We start from the raw sequence: 24,435 nt of genomic DNA, 5'->3' as shown, positions 1-24,435 counted from the left end.
AAAAAAACCAAAACACAAAACACCCCAAACAAACCCACCTCCCACCAATTGGGAGATTTTTTTATGCTGTTAACTTAGAAGCAGGACACCTGATGCTAATACTGAGGGGCAGGTACCTGGTGGTGATCTCCTAATTGGTTCCCACTCAAAGGCTGGCCAGGCCTTGATTGAAAACCAGTCAGAAGGGCATTTCCTGCCTGGATGTGGACATCATCCATATGTCAACCCTGATTCAGGGCTGGGGGTTTAAACCCTAGCACTTCATGGGATCAATGAGTAAAGTGGGTTTCTGTTTCCACAGGTGAGTTGAAGAGCGAAGAGGAGGTTGATATAGAAATATTACTTTTGAAGAATTCAAAAGTTCTGCAAGATAGCAGATTTGTTCCAGGAGGGAGGAGCTCCAGTTAGTGCAAAGCCAAAGGGCAAGCAGTTAGTATTCACTCCATTTCTTGACTGGTAGCATGTAAATTTGGATTATATTATAATCAATACAAATGATATAGCACTATAATAGAAAAGGAGCCCTGGATGCTGATTCATCTCCTTTCATTGTACAAAAATGTAGAGGAAAAAAAAAAAGTGCAACTTGTAGAGTACATACCTGTTTTTAGGATAATGTGCATGCCTGGAGAAGGTTACATTCTATCTGTGCATATTTATATGTCTTTCCTTATGAATATTTAGGAGACTTTCTTCACAAGTAAGAGTTTTATTGTTCTGATGTAAAACATCCTTTTTCTGTGAATGGCCAGGCTTTAGTTGAAACTCCATTGCTGAAGCCTCTTCAGAAGCAGCAGCACATCCTTTGGGCTCTTCAGTTCCAGTTGATTTTCCTGTACTACTCTTTTTAGTAGTAAACTCTGGAGAATTCTTTTCCAAACCTTCAGTTTGCCCATTTGAAATCAGCAAATCATCAGCAGCATTTTTCACACTGTTTGATGCACTTTGTTTGTTAGGATTGGGTATGTCTATATCATTGTCATCATCACATAAGAAAGATACATCCCTACCTTCAGATGAAGTTTTAACTTCTTCTAATGACTCTAGAGTCACTTCATCTAGTGACTCTGGAGATAACTCAGAAATAGTGTCAGAAATATGTTGCTGCTGCTCAGCTCGTGCTTCAGGAGTACCATTAGAAATTGATTGCTCTTGGTCAACTCGTTCTTCCTCAGGACAGGCTTCAAAAAAACATTCAATATTTTCTTGCTCATCTGTGAAGTCCAGTGGCACAGGAGTGCTGCTCTTTTCTTCCAGATATTTGATTACCTCTCCACAGTCACTATCATGAGAAGAAAGTGAAAGATAAGAATAGAAGTCCCCTTTTCTTAGCTGAATGGGTCTGTGAGAGTGTTCTAGCACTTTTTCTTTGATCTGTGCTAACGAAGCTGGAGCAGATGACTCACATTCAGGCTGTGACTTACTTCTCAAAGCTGTTGATGCCATGTCTATTATTTCTCTCACAAAGTTGTGTACTGAGCCATCTTCCATGTTTCTTTTATCAAAAGCAGCAGCTTCACAGTGACAGCACAAATCAAGACCACTGGCTGAGGAGTCGTATTCTGCTTCATTTGATTTCAAGGCTGTACAGCAATCAGTAGATTTTTCAGTAATGCTTACTCTAGGTTGTTGACCATCAAGTAAGGGTGTTTGTAAAGCTGGATCTTGTATGTCTACACAATTCATTTCTGAGGAAGATTTAAGATAAGGCTTTTTAGCAGGAGAGGAAGCAACAGAGTGGCAATCAGGCTGAAGAGGATTTTGACATTCTTTTGGATGGTTTCTGGATCCATCTGAGAAAAGAACAGTCTCCTTGCTGTCCATATGTGATTCATCTGAACTGTCTGTAAATGCTTCACGGACACAACCTTCATTTTCAGCTTCTCTGACGTCAAGTGATGCATGAGTTTGGGGAGTTGTTGATGTTCTAACAAGACCTTCCATTTGAATGTCAAGAGTATTTTCAACATTGCCATTCTCCATATCATCCACAAGCTGATCCTTCACAACCTGAGAGATATCTTTCATCAGATGACTCTTTGTCCCTTTTTCACAATGACATGGTACATTCTTACTATTGCCATTATTTTCTGATATTTTCTGCACTGAGCCATTCAGTAGTGTTTCAATGCTTAATGGGTCTGTGGCTTTTGATGTCTCATTACTAACTTCTTTACTGCGCTGAATTTCATCACTGAGGTTACTTTTTCTCTTCTCTCTTGTCAAAGAAAATTTTGGTCTAATCCAAGTTTGGAGTTCATTTTTTATATAATCAAGTCCTGAAATTAAATTGCATTCTTCATAAATATCCTCATCAGTTGCTATACTGGAGTCATCATCTTCATCTTTGATACCTAGCTCTTCCTCAGTTAAAGTAAGGGTGGAACTTGAAAGCAAATCACTGTCATCTTCATCATCAGTGCAAGCAGAAGTGCAGGAGACATTAACAATCATGCTGACATTGACATCGCTCTCATCAGCTACGGATCTGTTAAGATGTTTTCTAAATGATGCATTTGAATCTGGAATTTTATTTCTGTGCAGTACAATGTCTTCAGAGCAGAGAGAAAGATCCTCACTGCTACTGAGTTCAGTGAGAGAAGCTGCTGAATCTTCATTGATTGAGGATGCAATATCTAGAGACAGCTGTCCAGCGAAAGACATTTTTTGAGAGCTACTTTGGAGTGTTATATCAGAGATGCTGCGTTTTATCTTTTGATCTAAAGGACTCTTGATATTCTCTAAGCGATTCAAAAGATCTAATGTCCTTTTGCTGAGTTCTCCAACAGAATCACTGCTTGCACTTATGTCTCCTGAACCATGATGACTAAAAAGATCTTCGTTGCTTTTGTAGGAAGTCAGCCAGCTCTCCAAAGAGGTGCTTCGCTGAAGACCATCTCCACTTTTAAAAATACCTGCACTGAACATGTCACCTACTACAGACAGAGATTCTAATGAAGAACTACGAGATAAAGCTGAAACCTGTCTTGCATTCTCTGTAACAGTTAATTTTCTTACAGTTTCTGCAGATTTACAGGAACTGGGATCTGATTCTCCTGGGATACTTGCCAGAATATGGTCATGAATAAACCCATCTGGTTGTGGGTCTCCAGGCTTAAGTTCAGATTTACCAGGTATTTTATCAAAAAAAAACCCATGAAGCAAACTGTCCTCTGTATGTGTTTTTTCAGTTTGTGATTGCTTCAGTATCACTGGTAATTTGAATTTGGACCTTTGAAGATATGAGTAATCATAAAATGTAAACACGTCATGTTTTCCTTGCAATTCTTCTAGACAAACAGGGTTACATGTGGTAATGCTGTCCAAATCCTCATCGTTTGCACCTTCTGCACATTGTGAAAGTGAAAACTGGAAATCATCTGAGAGACTAGCATGGTCTTCTTCATCTTGCTTTATTTTTTGTTTGATCACATCAACTATATCCTCCACTTGTGTTTCTGCATGCCCAATTTCAGGATTACTCTGTGTGCTTTCGATATCATTTATCAAAAAAATTTCTGAATTATTTGTAGTTTCTGTATCACATTCACTCACTATCCCACTCTCACTCTCAGAATGTCTGCTTATGTTTCCACTCTGATACCCATAGTTATATGGTTTTGATAACGTGGTCCCCCCTATTAGGTCTGGCAGGGATTTGGTAGACGAAAATGATGAGTCTTTACTAAGACTTTTGTTCAGAATGTTAGACTGTGTTACACTGGAGAGTTTGGATGTTTGTTTCAAAAAAGGCATGTGTTTTTTTTCCGATAATTCAATATTATGAAGACTATAGACCTGATAGATGTGAGGATTTGGAGGGGAAGTAATGCTGGGACAATAAAGAGGGCTTCCGTGATCACTGATGCTTTCATCTTCATTCACATTGTTGTCACCACATTCTCTTGAAGCAGTTTTCTGGCTTAGACCATCCTTCTTGAGTTCCTGATCAAGATCACTTAAGTCTTCATGAATACTGATCAGCTTATTACTTATGTCAGTTTCATCCCATTCTAGTGCATCTTCACTTGGACCATTCAGATCCATCAAACTAGGATCAATCACATTCAGAGGCTCCTGAAAAAAAAAAAAAAAAATTCAAAGATTGAAAATATTTACAGTTGCGCTTTAAATGTGCTTCTAATGGGAGTAAAGTGCATTTTTGGAATAATGATCACTAACAGACTTTTAATTTTGTTTAGTTTTAGGTACCATTAAAAGGATCAATTAAGATGAAACCTATTACATTTTTTTATTTTTCATGATTTCTTAGTCTTAGGGTTTTTTCCTATTTGCTGACAGAGATTTCACTTTTTTTTAACAGAGATTAGTTGTGGTTAGTCATTGTATATGTAACAAATTTTAACCGTTCTGCAGAATCACACAGGATTGTGTTAACCAAGCGATTAGCAATTCATTAAGAGAGTTAAGATATAAAAATTTATTAAAGGATTTTTGAAATGTTTATAACAAACTTTTGTGTTGTTGGTCTTAACAGATCTAATGCACTGGAAATCACAATACTTGAAGAATTTTTATTAAAAGTTCTTTTTATTCTTTACTTGATAATAAAGACAGTACTAATGACCAGTAAGTAAGACTAATTAATGTTAGTATCTTCAGCTGTGGGAACACTCAGCCTAATCCAATACCGCACGAATTTCAAATATTGTCTGTGCTGACACCTTTCTCTGGGAAAGGGCTGACAAATAACTGAGCTAAACTTAGTTTGCTTTTTTTAAGACTTTGTCAGTTTCCAGTAATATTTGCTATTATGACTTATATAGTACCAAGAATCATTCCTTCTAGAAACACATGTGGGAGGCGAAGAACACCTTTACAACTTTTCTCACTCAAATGTGATGTGTCAAGTGGCCAACAGTACCAACTCACCTTAAACTCCTCAAAATAAGAGAGAAGTAGCCCCTGATTTTGGGGCTGTTTCTCTGAGGAAAAAAAAAAAAAATTACTTTATTTTTCTACTTATTGAGAGGCCCCCATTTTAGGGAAGACTTTGCTTGTACAATAAGTCTGGTAACAGAACTGCTAACTAACATAGAATTGTTTAATTTAAATAATCTTAATGCCTGACAACGATCATTGTATCCAGAAAAACAAGTACTTTTAGAAAAAAAAAAAAGCTTTTAACTACTATCTGTCACTCTCTTGAGCTTTCTTAGAGAAAGTTTTTCAAATACAGCATTGATCACATGCCAAACAGCAATCTAAATCACAACAAACTTACAAAGTTACTGAAACAGAAGCAGATAAAATGAGGCTGTAGTCCAGTAAAATGCAGTTGTACACAACTTAGTTACTGACTTAGATTCATCAAAGCTCACCAAGGTTAATTGTGCAGGGAAAGACATGTGTCTCTGACTCCAACTCCTAGCTGTGAATTCTGTTTGAAGAAGGAACCAAAGCTGCTCAGCCCTTTAGTGAGAAATCACAGGATGTTCCACAACAGCTCAATAGTTAGGGCACTGATTCTGGGCGTGGGCCACTTTATCAAACTGGGCATAAGAAGGATGAACCAGGTTCACATGCTCTCAGGAGATGCCCTACCTACATGCTATTCTGAAAAGAAGCTTGGTTCTCCTGTTTCATTTTGCATAAAGCAATTAAATACTAATTGGGTCATAGATAGATGAGGAGAATCTTATTCTGCAGTGCAGCGTTCAGCACATTTGACTGGCAAGAGGCACAGATAGGTCCAAATCCCTGCTCCAAGTGTTTATTTAATTATAGATATGTGGCACTGTTTCTGTGCAAGATGCAAGGCTATCCCATCCCAGTATGCCCAGTAGACCAATAGCAGAACACTCAGCTGACATAAGGAAGAAATATTTTCTCCAGGTTGGGCAGAATAGCTATCCACCATTCAACAGAGTGGTATGATTATTAATATATTTGATTAATTAATACATTGTCCATGTAAGATAAATTTGCATCCTTATGTTTCACGGGGCTTGGTTGTAAGGTCCCTGAGTACTCTAGCTATGTTAAGATATTGGATGCAATCGTGGATAGAAGTATGGGTACCAAAGTATTTTTTCCTCCTTGGCAGGTCAGGAGGCTTCTGAGATTTTGAGAACCTGTCATGGCTAATGTTGAAGGCTAGAGTCGATCTGTAGTTATGCCTATCCCAAATCTCTTATGGAGTAAATTTGTTAGAGTCCCTATTTTACCCTGTGAGATACTGGATAGTGATAGCTTAAATGTTAAATTCCCATGAAAACACCTATTTGCTAGACAACTATGGCTATCAGAGCAGTTCTGTACATTCAGAAATCTATATTTAGGTTTGCCACTTTGGCATGTTTTCACAATGGATCCTGGTTGTTTGGGCCCAGTTGCTCACCTGTAGCTGACCCTTAGCCAACCTGCAAGTAAAAACTGGCACAAGAGAATGACAATAATTAAACTAAGTTTGAAAACCTGTTACATTAAACAAGAAATCAGCTACAATTATTCATTTTCTCTGTGGCATGTTTTACAACTTTGTCATACTCAGCATTAGGAAGATACTGCTGTGAAAAGCTTCGCAAACAGCACAATTTTACTGTTTTAAGCTTCTGCCATCTGCAAAAAAGAAATTCCCAAAGGCAGGAAATCAGCAGCAGCTTCCAAGGATTTTATGTTCCACAGAATCTCAAAACCAAAACATTTGGTCCTTATTGATCAGGAAGATAACCTTCCCCTTGTAAATCAACACTTGGCTGCCTTGTTTGTTCTGTGAGTCAGATGGACTAAAACAATAAAACATGTAGAGCTGTGACCTCAGCCCATTCATCTTCACTTAAGTGCTCCTCACTTCAAAGCCTATTCTTTACTCTTCAAATGCACATGGTTTTCTTAGGCCTGGTATATACTCAGAAGTTTTGCAGGCTAACTATGATGCTGAGGGATCTATTATTTTGTTATTGTTGTTGTTGTTGTTGTTGTTGTTGTTGTTTTCCTTAGGACGGTCACAGCTGTACTTCCAAAAGCTCTTTTGTAGATATGGTCATTTTACCACCATAGCTTTCTCTGTCTAAGGAACCAACTGAATTAATATTACTGGATTACCACTTTTCTTATAAGCATCATCTCTCCTAAAGTACAACTTCAGTGGTTATCAGCTACATTGGCAGCCCTTCCCAAGTACAGACCAAGTTTTAACTTTGAAACAAACCACTCAGCTTACATCACAAACATTTTGTATGTGGCGTTTTTAGCAGAGGCGTGTATTTTTCCTTTCATTTTTACAAAATTTAGCAAGCTGCTCAAATGAGAAAGAGGCTTTACACATTGAGGTACTTGTCAGAGAGAGCAGCATCATACAGACTCTTTAATAAATCTCTGGAGTGAAGAATGGAAGGTGGTGTCACTACAGCCTATGTTTGCACTGACAGCAGTAGCAAGTTAAAAGCCAGGAAACTCTGAGGACTATCTTTGTCATGTCTGATGTCTCCGTATCAGGCTGCTCTGTGCAAAGGTAGGATGCTGGAGGATTAGAATTATCATGACAGAAATAGATTATTTGGTCTTGCCAACAGTCCATTTAACATTCCCCAAAATGATCCTCCACTTGGCACTATACAGAGGATGGGAGGTACAACATTGAAAGTGTCAACTGGTGTCAGAGCTAAATTCTGATTACTCATTTTACTGGAAAAAAATACTGTTGTTTCTTCTCCTGTCTGTCTTGGTTTTCATTCCAAAAAACTGTATAGTATTGCGTAATGCATCTTTTACACAAAACAGACAAATCTTCTATTGTCATTTCCAATTGGGAAAACTTTACTCAAGTGAGAACTGCACCATGTTTTTTATCCCATTTCAGTTAGTGATGAATGTGGCTTTCCTCCAGAGTTTGCACTTATGCTCTCCAAAAGATGTTCTACCTAGCTAGCCTGGTTCAAGGTATCACTCCTTGAACCTCAAATACCCAACAAGAAAGGGGTCTGCCACAGACAGACATTATGATCTCTACATGTAAGACAGGCTGCAGTCAAAGAGAAGCTTTCAGTGTGCTGCAGAGCTTCAGATTCCAATTGGGTGAGCCCTGTACGCTCTGCTAAGTCCTGGCCTTGCTGAAATCTGATAAAAAATACTACAAAACATGCAAAAAATTCTTTGGATACCAGTTGGTGTAACTGCTGCTAAATTTCCTGGAACTTAGAAATTTGGTTTTTGCATGTGCAAGAGTGTGTGTGTATAAATACACACATATACACATGTGTGTATATGTCATCTTTCTAGAAATGAATATTTTTAAAGTTGGAGTGACTTTATCATTATAAAGTCACTAAATACAACTATGTCTAGAGTAGTATGTCAACAGTCACATAATTCATAGTAAAAGATGGTAAATATCTTCGACCAAGTAAGCATCAAATAACAATGCAGTAAGAAAAAATAGATTTGCAATAGTATCCATGTTCCTATTTTTAAACTATTACCACTAGATAAACAACACTTAGGAAGTATTTGCTGTTACCTGAAAAGTTTCTATTACAGATTCAGAAGAGTGAAAGGTTGAATTAATTCTAGTATCTCTGAAAGTGCTTCTTTAAGGAGTTTTGCTATTCCTAATTTGAACCCCAAACTATTTTGCTCAGGACAGCATTCCCATTTCAGTACGATAACTCATGTGAGCAAAGTTAGGTGTGCATTTAAATACTTGTAGGGTTGGTGTTTAACAGTTAAACTGTTAATCTACTGAAAATGTTAATGGAAAGAAATAAGCTTATTAAGCCAAATAAAGACATTTCCTCAACCCCAGTGCTCTTCAAGCAAAAGTCTCAAAAATGCATTTTTTCGTTTCCTTTACTAAAACATGGACAGTTTTCTTTTTTCTGCAGCAAATTTTATTAAACAATGATTCTCTGTTTCAGCTTTATTTGCATGTGCTACTCCAGTACAGATACTTTGTGTTGGTGAAACAGGCCTGTAATGTAACCCCTACGTACCATTATATTTTTTAAAGGAATTAACATGAAAAAAAAAGAGCTTTTACAATAATAAATACAAACTCTGTTCCTCCCTCCCCTGCAACATATCCTTCAGTTGCTGTGGACAAATTATCCTAACTCAACTGCATTTGGGGGCCAGAGGAAAAAGAAAGAGAAAGAAAGAAATAAATCCATCCCCCATCTGCAGGAATGTGTGCACATTCAAGGAAGACAAACATGATTTTGTCTTTTGAAAAATGCAAGCATGCCAAGTACTCTGCTGGGGGAAATAGTCACGTGTGCAGTACCCACTTCACCTCTGCTTCATTTAAGTTCACTTTCTAAATGGGATTCCCTATTTAAAAGAGAAAACTGTCCCCATTTTCTAACATCATATGCATAAGCATGATAAAGTATAATATTCTTTGTGCATAATCCAGAAGTGACCTGCACATTACCATATGGTCTCAAAATATAGGGAAGCAATATGCTTCATCACAGATCACTAGAGAAACTGTTCATGAGTGTACGTATTTGTTATAATTGCAGTTAAAAGAAGACAGTACGTGTTTATTTCCTGAAAGCATAAGATCCAAAATTGCGGTTCATACTTTCTCGTACTTCATTTTACAGTTATTATTGCCTCCCTCGATGAAATAATATGTTCGATCCAGCAGATGCAGAACTTGTCCCTTTCTGTTAGGCATTATGGGTGCTTACAGGTATTGCCAGGGTTCTACATTGGTCTTGTGTGGTAACACAGGAGGAACATAGGCTTTCCCTCTGCTCTCTCCAGACATAGATGTCACCTGCAGGAGTCTCAGTGCAAGATGGGTCTTACAGGAACAACTGAGGTTACACCATTGCTCAGGTGTGTCTTTATGATGATGTTTGAATTTTCCTGACAACACTTAGAAATAAAAGTCCAGAGGATAGGATCGTCATACCCAGGTTTTAAAACTGATAATTTTCTTTATTGTGATAGCAGTTTTGTGGGCACATCTTCTAAGGAACAGATGAAATAACTGCAGTGATGTCTTAAGAGGATGTCCAGGTAAAAACTATTAGTCTCTAATCCTAGTAGAAGTGTTTTAAAAACAAGAAAGTAAACAGTCAGAGAAATTCACAATTCTCTAAACATTCTTCTGTTATTTAAATGTCACTTGATGATTCTAGGGTTAGTGGTGCCTGCCCATGAGACATGTGAGGGTCTTCTAAATTTCTTGGTAAGCTACCTGCAGTTCCAAATGGCCAAAAGAGAGTGAAGGCCTCTAGCCCCTCCACCACACATCAGTCAGTGCAGACAAGCAGAGAACAGAGGGTGATCAATGTTGGCAGAAGGCCCGCCAGAACTAACTTCTATCGCAGATCAAGGCAAAGCAAGGACTCAACATGTTTACTCCTTGCACTGTGCCCTGAGCATCACTGCTAACACAATACCCAATATCCATTTTCCAGCCTCTAAGGAAGCAGTAGCCTCCTTTTTTGCCACCAAACCTCATATGGCTTTCTAACATCTCTGGTTCTCATTTGCTGAAGAAGCCCTTCAGATGTTACTAAAGAGAAGAACATCTGTAACATGTTTATATTGAATCATATTGTCATCCAAATAGGTTTACAATCTCTACAATCTCAGACCTTTTTTCCAAGTTGTTTTTTTTTTTTTGTGATGAGAAAACCTGGCTACATAGCATATTTTACTGACTGTGGTTTTGATGCTTTGTGGTTTTCTTTTCATCTGTCAAGAGGTTACATGACAGGATTTTTTGTCCTTGAATGTCATTTCAGTCTCACCTTTACTTCAGAGGAATATATGATTTTCTTTGTGCAAGAATCCAGCATCAGCCCTTTATGAAACTTAGAAAACCATTCCTAGCTTTACCCAAACTCGAAATTTTGCCGTGCACACCTGGTTCAGAAAAGAACAAATCCTGGTTCTACTCAGATACATGGGCATGCAACTTGGTGGGAGTTCATCCATGACAAATCTTAGAATTTGGCCCAGTCAAAGATCAGTCTTTATGGTTAAGACAAAAAAAAAATGCACCAACCTCGGGAAATCTGTGGAACTAACCATGCTTAAGCACATTTAACTATTGCTTGTCTACACTGTGGAACTCGAGCACAATTTTTCACTGGTAGGCCTGTATTGAAGGCAAATCCGTTGTATTCTGCATTCAGATGCTCATGAACAAAGTTGTACTAGCAATGCTACAGTAGCATAATAAAATCACTGCTGTTTTGTCTTTGTACTAGTCAAGAGGCCTAAATACTAGTTAAGAATACTTTCAATTTAGTATCATTTACATTGGAAGTGATACTCCTTTAATGGTGTATTCTCAGTGAGACCAGAACAACTCAGTGGATACTACAGATGGACTCAGTAGACACAATAGCCGTTTCCAACCTACAACATGAACATCAGGACACTTGAAATCACAGAGTTTTTGAAAGCTTTGTTTCAGCAGAAATGAATGTGTGAGAAACACTAAAGAGTGAAAATCACCATAGAAACAGATAGATATAAGGTATGAAAGAATAGGATGGAAGCCCTTGGGAGCCTGACCTTAGGACAAACCTAGAAAGAAAGTTTTCTCACTGACAGCTGGAGGAAAGAGGCTGAATTTCTAAATAAGGATTCTTCCTGTATACTGGAGAAAGAGACTTTATCTATTATTTATGAATAACAGGACTGCATCAGTTTCTCCTCATCACGAAGCAGTTGAGAGACTACCAAATTTAGCCTAATCCATGTTATCAAAGAGAATGGACTCTTTCTCCCCCCTTTTAAAATTTGCAACACAATTGCTTTGTAATCTCAGTTCAGACACTTCCTGAAGTTGTTGATTCACCATCTATAAATTTGGGTTATTGACTAGAGAGGAGTCAATAAGCAAGCATTGTCAAGTCAAAAGATAGAAGTATGCTACATATCATAAGTACTTTGTACAGTCTGCGTACCCATGGATTTCCAAGAGTTAAGTTAAACACCACAGTTGTCAACAAGTGGCAGAGAGTTCTCCTGGCATGGAATTAAAATTACAATGGTAAGCATGTTAAGGCTACAACAATACAACAGCTCCTTGCCACTACACAGCCTATATCTAAAAGCTGCTTTTCAAATATTGCAAAATAGAAAAATTGGCCCTATCTCCAAGTATAGGATGTTCCTAGGCAGAGCTCTTTCACTAAGATTTTTTTTTTTTCTTTTCTGCATCACTGGTAAGTGATCATGTTTATAGTTTTCTCCGTACAAAACAGATGCCAACGCAGCCCTGGAGCTGGCTGGAAAAAAGGATTGGAACTTTCAGTCTAGTGTAGTATGTCAAATTCTGTGCAATGTCTCAAGTGCCGGTGTAAAATGCAAATTTTGGTTTGGTCACTTAAGAAATTATTTAATATAAGCATACTTTGTAGAAATTCACTTAGAAGAAGCCAAAGTAATGTACAAATGTGTCTTATGGTGAGAGGTTTATATTTGTCTGCCTCAGTTTGGCTGAATACAAAATTAGAATAGGAAGTACCTCAGTATTACAGAACCACTATTGCCATTATTCAACTTTCTTCTATACAGGAGACTATTTTAAATGTTACACAGTTTAAATGTGGGCTCAAATTGGAACATAAACAAGATTTAAGTCTATCCACAATGGCTATTTTCATTGTTGGTGAGGTACAAAAAGTCCAATGTGTACTACGAGTTTACGAAATGCTGTAATAATTGAGAGGCACAAGGCTATTATTATTAATATTATTACCATCAATGTTGTTAATATACAACTTTAAAGTATAGAGCTTAAAGTCTTTCATGCAGTAGGTCAGGTTTGTACTGAAACAGAATGTTTGACATGAATCCTCTGTGTAATGCTTAGAAGATTTTGGAACCATTAATGGGACTTGGTTTCACACTGTAACAATATTCATCCTCCTTTTTAAAAATAAAAAAAGGAATTTTAAAATAAAGCATCTTTCTGCGTTGTTCAGTAAACATGCTGTCTGAGCTATGACTCCATAAAGTTTAGGAACTCACTGATTATGTTGGTAGATCAGACACTGCTTTTATTCACACAGTGCATCTCTAAAACCTAGCTTTCATTAGAGCTGTGGGGAGGCCCAGTGTTTCTCCCTTCACTAGAGAAGGTGAAGCTCAAGAAGATAATTAACCATGAAACAATGAGGAGGCTTGCTGGGTAAGCACTAGTGTGAAAACAGTTACTCCTCACAAAGGAGGGGAAATTAGCTGGCTGGATAAAAAAGGAAGTGTCAGACTGGAAGACTGAAAGGACTGCGAGCATAAGTAGATTGCTCTATGCATCATTAATACAATTTTTTTTAACACTTAAATTTCACCACTTTCTAAATTTAAATGCACTTAAATGCTTTATGTTAGGGGAGATTAATATGCCATTTTAAAATAATTTCTCTTAAACCTTCCGTTTTCATGTTTCACTGGTTTTAGTCATCCTTCCAACTATGAAAAAAATCACTGCCTCTTAGTCTTGGATTCTTGTTTACAAAGCAAATGTAAACAGAGCATTCTAAAAAGATTCAGTTCACTCATTGTGTTTTACAAGCCCAGTCTTTTAGACAAATACAGATATTTTTATGAACAGAAAGTTTGTTTTCATTTTACTGATTCACAGAGTAAAGACTATGATGTGCTTTTCCTTTCCAAACTTCCTTCTACTCGAACAGTGTTCCCTGAAGCAGCCGCATTTTTGGCAGAAATTCAGTTATATGCTATGCCAAAAGAAATAGAATAAACAAATACTGCTTAATGCAGCTGGCTAGGTAATTTACATATTACTGCACACCAAACATGAAGACCTGAATATGGATTAGAGCTACAGCAATGACACAAATGTCTTATATGTAAGGAGAAATGAAACACAGATCATCATTACTAACAATTTACATTTTATTATTTGATGTGTATTATAGTACTTCCGACACATAAACGCATTTACATATTTCAATACTAAGTAAATGTATGGATTATATTTTTTGTATATTTTACAGAAAAAAAATGTGCTAGAAATATCTTGAAAAACTGTTAAGCAGGTACATTTTTCAAACTTCTGGTGAAAGAATCCTACCTAAATGGCCACATCCCAGTCTTTGGAAATAGCAAAAACCTCCAAAGACAATTAAACCACTCTAGGAATTCCTTAAAACTTCTTTGCTATACATAAAAATACAGCGTAGGTAGGCCTCCAAATGTGCAAGTTCCTGTACATTCCAAAAAGCATATGTCATTTGGGGTGAGATCAACAGTTCATTCAGCTGAGTCCATCTCCTGCAGTGGCCAGTAGTGAATGTTTATGGAAAAGTTAAAAAAACCCTCAAACACATGGAATGGTATAGAAGCTGCCATCCCAAATTTGAGAAGTCAGCCTGTGGGGACTTTCAGAGTTGGAATTTAATGGATATTAATTAATGTCTCCTCCGTTAATTTGTCCAATTACTTATTGAACTAATTTGTATTTTTGATATCCCCAAGATGGTGTAAGAACAAGTTTCATTTTTAGTACACACTGCAGGAAAATAATATTCCCTTTTGATTGCTTTAAATATCTTCCTGTTCATTTAATTGGACACCTTATACTTTTTGTGTTAAGAAAAAGAGTCAATAATTGTACCTTATTTATTTTCATGCATTTTTAATTTTTTTTTTTTTTTTTTTTTTTTTTTTTGTATTCCTGTCTGCTTACAGCTGATGCAGCTCCTAGAACATCCTGGAACACTGAACAATGAAACACTGATTATGCATATAATACACTGAAGATCCTGCAAATACATTTCCATAATGGTTGTGGGACCAGAGCCCTATCACCCAATATGGAAGACCCTTGTAATACGAAAAAATAACTGCTGTACACCCTGTCAGAAAATGAGGTTTTGTCTTCTTTTTCTAAAAAGTATTTGAGAACTCTCAAAACAAAATATCATAAAGTTAGCTTCAATTACACTCATGCTTTCCTTACAGAACTGGGGTCATTATAGATGCAGTGCAACAAGTCATTAAATTAATTTTAAAATCACAACTTTGTGACTTTCTTATTTTCCTTACCTCTAAATTTTTACACGATGCTGGTCTGAGTCATGTTCTTATGATCAGTGGATATCAGGCAGCTAAATAAAATTGACTTCATCCTGTAACCTGAACACAATGCACTGCAATGAGAGTTGCTGTCTGCTGAGCACTTTTAAATATCTGTCCCTATATTTAAGTGCCTAATTAGAAAGTGAGTCCTTCTGAAAAAGATCTCTGGCCTTGAAAACAAAAACCTAGCCATTTAATATCTTTCTTTTTTTCATGAGTTATTTTTGCCATTTAAAAGGTGTTAGACAGTTTTTTCAGCACCTGCATGCAGTGGAAACATGAGATTTCCAACTAAGATATATTACTTATTTTTCTATTTTTCTATTATTCCTGAGAATACACTTGAAGTTGTTACTCATCTCACAGTTCTAATGTTTCAGGAACAGGGAATATCTTTTCATCAAAGCTGTAGAAAGTGCTTTATCAACATTGTTTCAGCCATTATTTAATGTGTAGCATGCAAAAAAAGATTAATAGATTGACAGATGCTTGGTAGAAAATATGCCAGCATGCTATAATGTCCTGAGCCTGCCACTCTGATGTTGACTTTTCCATTATAAAGTTATAAACCTCATATTTCCAGATTTGATAGGATTCCATTCTGCTGTCTCAAATCCTGAATTTTCCTAACTACTTGTTGAATATTTATTTTTTTTTTAAATGTGGCAAGTTGATTTACTAATACTTTAGTTGTCTATAAATGCAAAGAAATTAAGAATATTATATACATCACCAATGCGGGTCAAATGCTATTTCCTATGAGAACAATGTTTTCATGATCATATGTTGAATTACAGAGCTATGTGATAAACTGGCACTTTTGAAGACATCACTGGCATTCTAAATCTCTTGAGGGTTTGTAAACACCAACCATTTTAAAAAAAAATCAGATCAGCAGAGAAGTATTACTAACTTTCTACCAGCTATGTGAAATTCCTTCACCCTATTGCAATACACTATCAGTCTGAAACTCATAGCTGACAGTAGATAAGCTGAAGAACAGAAGTATCTTCTGGATGCATGAATGAAAACAGGAGCTTTGCATATCCCCAGAAGAAAAGATTTCGAGCTTCTCACTGGGTAACACAGCATCACTGACTAGCCTTGAGAGTTCCTGAGATATAATAAAGTGTTTAAGCAACTTTAAAATACACTAATTTTCCCTCTCTCTGAATTTATACATTTGAACAGCTTAAAACTGAATTAACTAGAAAAGGAATACAGAAGAAATCCAAAGAAGTAATCCTTTTAAAATATAATACATATATATGTAGATATATATACAAAACTTTGTGGCACTGAGCCAGCAAGATTATTAAATTCTTCCCCTAATATAATAGAGCATAATAGAGAAAAAAAAAATCACAGTATCTGTGACTTAAAGACTTGTCAGTCACTGAAACAGACTGCTTACAGGATAATACTAAAAAACATTAGTGGCATTTTATACCCAATTGAGATGCTATGCTTTCAGCTAATTATAACACCAAGAATCTAGTCCTGTAACACTGTGATCATGATATTTTCTGCCTTGAACACATGAAGTCAGTTTTTCACTTTATTAAGAGCTGTGAATAGTAGTTATAGATGACCAAGCTACCATTTTTGGTTTTAAAAAAATACTGGGAAATATATGCATTACTTATTTTGCTTTTATAGCCTTATTGCTTAAAACCATGATCAGCCATTATGAAGTGTTCTTTGTCTCACAAAGAAACTTGTACTCTAAAAAATCAAGTACATTTCAAATACTGCACATAAGTGTTCTGTGCTTTGTCAAGAAAAAAAAAATCAAAGGGGGCTTGGAGTAATTAAGTTTTGCAGCAATTGATTTTCTCATTAAAATGACTCTTTACTTTTAATGTAAATTCATTTATCTTCCAGTGCTCATGCCAACAACAAAAAAAGTAACTTTCACCTCTCTTCTTACAAAGTTTGCTGGGTACCCTGGAGAGGGCAGAGAAACCAAATGTGTCTGCAGTATTAACAAAGAGTCATAGAAGAGAAATATGCATCTCAAAGTATAGTGGGTCCAGCTGAGGTGGTTGGTGACTGAAACTTGCTACTGCAGGATTGTGGTTGAACATGCTACAGGAAATGTTCTTGCAGGTTTCATTATAATTCAAACTAAAAATTCATACGTAATCAACACTATCTACATTAGCAGGAAATATCTTTGTATGTCTTTCTGCTCTAGGTGGTTCATCTTATGGAACAAAGAAGCTGCACTGGAAGAAGTTCCACAGGAAAGCCTACTCCTAGGATGGTCCGTACTGAAACTGCTACACCTGAAGACTTTATATTCAGTGATCCCTTTTCATTAACAGAAAAGAACAAAGGTCATGTAAGCTACAAAGTAGAATTAGCGAATACATTTGCTCTCAACCTTAACAATTCAGCCTACCCAAATCATCTTCTGGAATTCTAGAGAAAGTCAGGAGTACATACTTTTACTTTTCATCCTCTCCAGGTGGAGAGCTCAGGCTTACTGTGGTTTAACAGTGATTGCAAAATAAGGAAATGGGGCTGCCTTAGTCTCTGAAGTCTGGGTTAACCATTAGCCTCCTTCTTGCCTAATCTAATCAACAACTAAAGAGGTGATAATGTGATTGAAAACTAGAGCAACAGCTAAAAGTCTGATTTGGTAGCAGTGAGCCACCTCAGAAGAATGGAATTTATCCTGGTTTGGCTGGGATTATGAGTTTGAACATACACCTTGGTCTTGACAGAATCACAGAATGGTTGGAAGGGACCTCTGAACATCATCTAGTCTAACCCTGCTTCCAAAGCAGGTTCACCTAAGGCAGGTTACACAGGAATGTATCCAGGTGGGTTTTGAAAGTCTTCAGAGATGGAGACTCCACAACTTCCTATCACTTTACAAAGCCATGGCAAAATATGACAACTGCTAGAGGGAGGGAAACAGTTCAGTGATTTAGTAGATTTGTAATGTTGCATGGAGTATTTAACTTCTGGATTGTTACCCTATACTCTTAGTTGCAACAGAAAGTTCTGCAGGCTCTGAGGATGGAGGTGAGTCCTCTGTGGAAAGACTTAAATATCTTCTCTTTTCTTCTATTCACTCTAAAACCCTACCACTTCAGGTAACCACTCAGGAGATCTTCTCAAGAATATAACACAACATTTATCTGAACTTTTATTCCATTTTGACTAAACTGCAACAGGTCTGCAATTGTTTTACCAAGATCTGCTCAATAAGAAAGATTTTACCAGCTGCAGTTTTGCCAGATCATCCAGACTCTGCACACTGTAGTGATGGCTGCCACCATAACTGTGTCTGATTGTCAAGAAAATGATGAGAAATACTGAATTTCTTGCAAGAATGTGGGGTATATCACCTATCTTCAACTCAAGTTCAACAAATCTAGACATATGTTCACTTACACATAATTATTCCATGTCACAAATCAAGCATGCAATGCAACCCAGCTCAAAATCAAGCACACATCAAGTATGTGGATGCTGCATCACATGTCAAACTCTACAATCAGATATCCTTTCACTTAAAATATATGTATTTTAGACTGCTCCAAAATGAGCAGTTTTCAATGTTGAAATACAAGTAAAACAAGACAACTGACAGAAACAAACACAATCAATCAAGACTGTACTAGCATACACTAGTTCAATAAAAGGTTCAATATGAAAACAAAAATTACTTGTTATAGATAATGAAAAAATATTTTAAAGGTTCAAATATAAGTCATTAAATAATTAATTTGTGAGGTCTAGATCATGTAATAGGTGTTCATCACTTTACAAGATGTAGTGTGCCCTCAGCCAATTAAGGTCATCATCACAAAATACTTTGTTTTATCAGGCGCTTCTGATAAACTTCTAAATTTTATGCAAGATTTTTAGTTCAATCAAACCTTACAAAATAATGGCTTTTGATAAAATGAGAATCTTTTAGAAACCAAGTTTTTATTTAGTGAAGCTATCTAACAAATAACTGAACAATGACAAACTAATATATCACCTCTAAAGGAAAGCATTTTTTGTGGTTTTTTTTGTGTTTTTTGTTTTTTTTTTAGGCTCAGAACAAGTGCCATTCCATGGCTTGAAAAAAACATTGTACCAGTGAATTAAATATAGAGAGGTGAAGGGGAGACACCATGCCTAGCATTATTAAAAATTGTTTTCTTTTCCAGAAAGCATCACAGAAACAAATAGACAAAAGGGATAAAGATATCTGATAAGACGCGATATGGTATTTTAAACAAGTTGGTTTTCTAAATGCTTTATAAAGAAAAACCAAAAGGAAGTTGGAAAAAAAATCCTAAATAGAACTTTAAGCAAGCTCTTTACGTTCTAAGAAACAAGCTTGTGGAAAAGAGACAGCTGCCTTTTTTTTTTTTTCCCCTAAGTGAGCTGTCTCACCACTGCAGATTATCCCAAGTCCTTACAACTCTAATTAAAATGTGGTAATTGGTTATGTTACCTCAATTACCATGATGCATGGACATTGATGCAAAGCGACACCAATTGAATCCCTTGGGTGTTATACCCCAAGGCCATCCCATTTATTGTGGCCTTATTATTTTCAATTATGTGGCTGGGTGTACAGCATACTCTCAAGCTAATACAAATGGAGGTTTTGCTGGACATACAGTGTACTGTGCACATGGGATGACGAGGGGAACAAGAGCAATAAAGATAAGTTGGTTTTTTTTTTTCTCATGAAGCATAGTAGCAAACTTAGTGATCAGACAAATTTCAGACATTTTCAGGACAATGGGAGAATTACAACACCTAAACCCAAAATGCCTTAGCTCAAAATCTCCATTTTAAAAGCATGATTAATACTGTCCTTTCAATCATTAGCCATCTCTGTTGAATAAGAAAAGAGATTGTCTGCTCCATAAAAACAGATATGTTTCTCATTCAGTGAATGAACGGTCTGGAGAAAAAGCAGTTTCTCCAGTCACCAAAAAGGCAGGAATATTGATTTGCAGCTGAAGAAGTAAAATCCATTAGAAACGACAATTTTGTCTCTTTCCCAGCAACAGCAGTACAATATACAACAGTTTCATATACTCCAGGACTGGTAAAACAGAATTTCCCCATTGCAGCATTCCATACAAAGACTCATCTGACCTGGACAAGACATTCCCAAACTGTGAACACACGTATCAGCTGGAACAAACCACTGAGGCTAAACACATACATTTGATGTGCCATTGGCTGAGCGAAAGATAAAAAAAAAAATTGCATAAAACAACTTATATATTCCCACTTCCACTTAACTGTTGTAAACTTGTGTTCATGATCATGCATGAGTCTATCCCAAAGCTTTTTTTTAACTTTTTAGTCTTTTAGATCCTCTAAAGGAAAGTGTATAGTGAGTTAAGGCTTCTCCAGCTGTTGAGCAGGAATTTCAGATGGCAATTTTGGGTTTAGCTGATAAAAGATTGTTGCTATTACTGTTGCAATTGCCAGACAGATTACCTTTTCTTTTAAGATGATTGCTAGCAGGGTCTTGTTAGGCAAACTATAAGGCATCTGTGTTAGCCTGAAGCTAAAAATTAGGTGATGTATAACTTTATATCAGCAAACTATGGAATGATAAATATGGGAGGAAAGGATTTAAAGAAAAACAAACAAACAAACAAACAACAACAAACAAAACTCAAAACCAACTAAAAAAACAGATGGAGGAAATAAAAACATCTTTGGCTAAAACAGATCAGGACCATTTCCAGTAACAGCCAAGTGTCCTAGTGTTTTGTTGTTGTTGTTGTTTTTTGTTTTGTTTTGTTTTGTTTTGTTTTTAAAGTATTCTTTGTTTATTTCATTGTATGAGTACTTCATTCTTTATAGCTAGATTAACCTACTGAATCTAACCACATTTCATCCTTCTGGAGTGAATGTTACTGATAATTTCACATTCTAGACATAACTTCTGCTTTATGAGGACACTTTCTATTAGACTTTAGGTGCTTGTAGTATATGTTAATATATTCTTGTTATTTGTAAACTTATGGAGCTTGCTATTGCAAAAGTTGAGCAAAATTAAGCACTGCTGAAAACCACCAGTGAAGACAAACAATTCAAAAGAAACCTAAAAGCCTTCTGTGGTGAATTCAAGCATACATTTGTAATACTATAAGTGGCCCAGATGACTGACTGAATTTAAAAAGGGTCAGAAGCAGGACAAAGGAAGATCCCAGTACACAGGAAGATCCAAGTGACTCTTGTACTTATATGAGGCAATATAATAATTTGGGCTATCTTATTTACTGTCAGCAAGTCAGATGCCATGAACGAGTCAGATGCCATCAGAGTATAAAAATATCTCATTTGTTTCCATAAATTACAGTATTTTGTGGACAACCACAAATAAAGACTTGTTACCAAGGGATACAGTTTTTGTGCCAAGACTGGCACACCATCAAATACAGAGAGATAGGGAAGGAGAAGAAACAGTTCTGGTACCTACCCAAGAAATGACTACACAGGAACTGAGTGAAAGAAAGGTTAGAACATGCCAACTCAGGCCAGGAAAGAAAAAGAAACATGAATCCTGTAATGGCTGAGGCATCTTTAAATGCTGAGAATAGAGACAGTTTTATCAACATGAGAACCTTGTAGATAATGACACACTTCAAAGAATCATAGTATCATAAAAAAGTGTAGGATGAGAGGTTCCAAAATAAAACAGCCCACAGTGAAAATTAGGTGGGCATCATAAGCAATGAGACTTTCCTCTCATTTAAATGTGAATGTATTGTTTAAAACTGCTACCTCTGTTTTCTGTTCAGCTTCATTCTGGATCCTCACTAATTCTGTTTCTTCCTTTAATTCCACTTGACTTTCTCTAACATTTTGTCATGATCTTTATTTTGCCACCTTCTGCTTTACTTTTGACTCCACTTGATTAGATTCTCAGCAAATTACTGCCTTGGATTTTTCTGTTCTCTAGACTCTTTTTCTGCCTCCTCTGTGGGGTTTTTTGCTAATTGTTCTTCCTTCATCTTCAGCTTTTCACTGGACTCAAGCCTTTTTCCTTATTTGCTTCCCCTTCTCCTTTTTAGATGAAAATATACATTGATACCTGCAGATCCAGTCTCTGGGCTGAAAGCTCAAGCATCTCCTTTGCATCTAACCCCACCCTTCTGCCTGTCTTTTATATAACTCCTACTTAGTGTTCATTAACATAAAATAAGCCAAGACAAACTGGAACTCTTGCTCTGTCCTCCCCAGATCTCCTCTTCATGCTCCATCAGTATGACTGTTCTCCCTCTAGTAATCTGCATCAGCTGTGACATCTACAGCTCTCATTAGCTCTAAGAGAAGAATCTTAGCATCATTAAGATTTGACCTTTTCCTGCTAGAGATATAGAGAAAACTCTTAGTTGATCTTGATTGTTTCTAATAACATTCCCCTTCAGTTGATACTTCTCTCTCTGCACATAGGTGTATAAGGAAAGGTTGAAAAATAATCTTGTTTTTTTCTCTATACCCTTGTACAATCACATGCAACTTCATAACTTCTTCCAACCACATCACATTTCTGAGGGCTTAACTGACTCACCTCAGTTATCTACATAACAGGCAGAGGAGCACTCCTACTTTATAATGTTTGATAAAGGCAGGCAGGCAGGCAACAGATTATTACTACCTTCAATGGTACACTCCTTCACAGTGTACTCCTCACTAACTCACCATTTCTTGGCCCATTTAGACTAAGAGTATTTTCACTCAGGGACTGCTAGTGTTTCTGGAAAATATCTTGTCTATCTTCATGCTACACTACTGTAACTGATCAAGAGAATTACAGCTTCTGTTATTTTTGTGAAAGGAACTTCAACAAAAAGAAGTCAAAAGTAGTATTTCACTTTTAGTCAGATAATTGTTAGAAAGTATGTAAGTGTCAAGAATTTTTTCCCTTTTATTTGCTTGATATGAACCTAAAAAAGTTATATAAACTAAATATATGTCACTTGTTCTCAAATCTCATCAAGGCTCTCTGGCATACACACTACATAGGGTCATCACTGCTGTCAATGCAGCTGCAGCATACAGACTTCAGAATTATGATAGTAGCACAAAACATGCTGAGCCAGTTCATCCATAATAGTCAATGGTGTTACAGTAGGGATTGTTTCGTTGCCCCTATGGTTTATTGTTTAAATGTCGATATGGCTTTATAGTACAGTTTCATGCTTAGAAAACCTGCTTAATTTATGCCACCTAATGGATGGTTTAAGCGGAGTGCTATTTTGCCTCTTAGGAATCATTTCCCTGAGATAAAAGCAAATTAACGCATTTTACTTATATTCAAATAACACAGAATTGTATATTAATACACATTTACTGCTGGGTAGCTAATTAAAGCCAGTGTTACTCACACAGGAAATACTTTTCCGGAAATATACTTACAGTCAGTAAAACAAGTCTCTGGGCCCAGTTCTGTTAGGTATTAAGCAACTTGGTGATAGAAGAAGATTGTTTTCATTACTTGACAGGATCGGATTTGATGAGATTAAATATCCAGCAAACAGGATTTGTATATTGTGACTTTACCTTATTAATCAGTTTTGTCCGTAGAACATAACACCGTGTGAAAAACTAAAGCTTCACTTGTTGGCAGTAAAAACTAAGAATGACATCTTCAGTCAGAAGAAAACACTGAGATGTATGTGTTTGTCTTGCACTGAAAAAGTGTCTCATGAAAAAATGAAACCACATAAGATCTTTTTAAAGCAAGAATCACTCACCGAGTCTTTTTCCAATCTCTTTTGTAGCCTTGTTTGCCACTGGACAGCTTGCATAACAATGGCTTCCCACCTCCTCTCAAGGTTCACGATTATCAACTGCATGGACTGGTGATCTGCATTTAGGTTGCAGGTCTCCTGGTCATCCAGGAGGTGCTGGCATAATCGCAGCACAGAGCCTACCCCACGACGTCTCTGTTTGATCTCACAGCATAGAGACTGCAGGATAGACAAGCAACAGATGTCAGTGTGGAATACTTTGCAAATTAAAGCATTAACTATTATTTGATATTTAATGGTGCCCCATCTCTGTCTTACAATATTTTTTTCAGCTCTTCAATAGATTCCCATACTTAGTGTCAAAGCTTAATGTTTTATTTTCAGATAAAACATTGGTCTTAATCTTAACAGCACAGAAGGAGTAAAGCTACTTTCAGCCTTCTTCAAACAAATGCCATACATAGCTAACTGTCTCAATAATGTTGAAAGTTTTATGGTGTAGACTGGTTTATTCTTCCTTTTTTTTTTTTTTTTCATTCAACTGGGACACATCTGAAATGAGTTACCCTGACAGTAATCGGCTTCAGAAATTCTTCAGGAAAAAAAACAGGGGGGAATGTAGTCATGTAATGAGTGTGTGTGTATATATATATATATA

General features: G+C 36.6%; 1 protein-coding gene across 1 annotated transcript in view; it reads right to left on the bottom strand.

Moving 5' to 3' along the window:
• Window positions 1-23,996, bottom strand: part of AKAP6 (A kinase (PRKA) anchor protein 6) — a gene marked incomplete at its 5' end in the record, with an annotated part of 29,655 nt that extends 5,659 nt beyond the window's left edge. The window contains 3 exons of the mRNA XM_008938775.1: window positions 602-896; window positions 1,011-4,077; window positions 23,781-23,996. Coding sequence (XP_008937023.1) covers window positions 643-896; window positions 1,011-4,077; window positions 23,781-23,996 — 3,537 coding nt within the window. The remainder of the gene's footprint in view (window positions 1-601; window positions 897-1,010; window positions 4,078-23,780) is intronic.
• Between the last annotated feature and the right edge of the window lie 439 nt (window positions 23,997-24,435).

Source organism: Merops nubicus, unplaced genomic scaffold (assembly GCF_000691845.1).
Source record: "Merops nubicus isolate BGI_N331 unplaced genomic scaffold, ASM69184v1 scaffold13844, whole genome shotgun sequence".
In the NCBI taxonomy this organism is placed as follows: domain Eukaryota; kingdom Metazoa; phylum Chordata; class Aves; order Coraciiformes; family Meropidae; genus Merops; species Merops nubicus.
The sequence above is the reverse complement of the archived record's forward strand: the minus strand, read 5'-3'. Positions and strand labels throughout refer to the sequence as shown.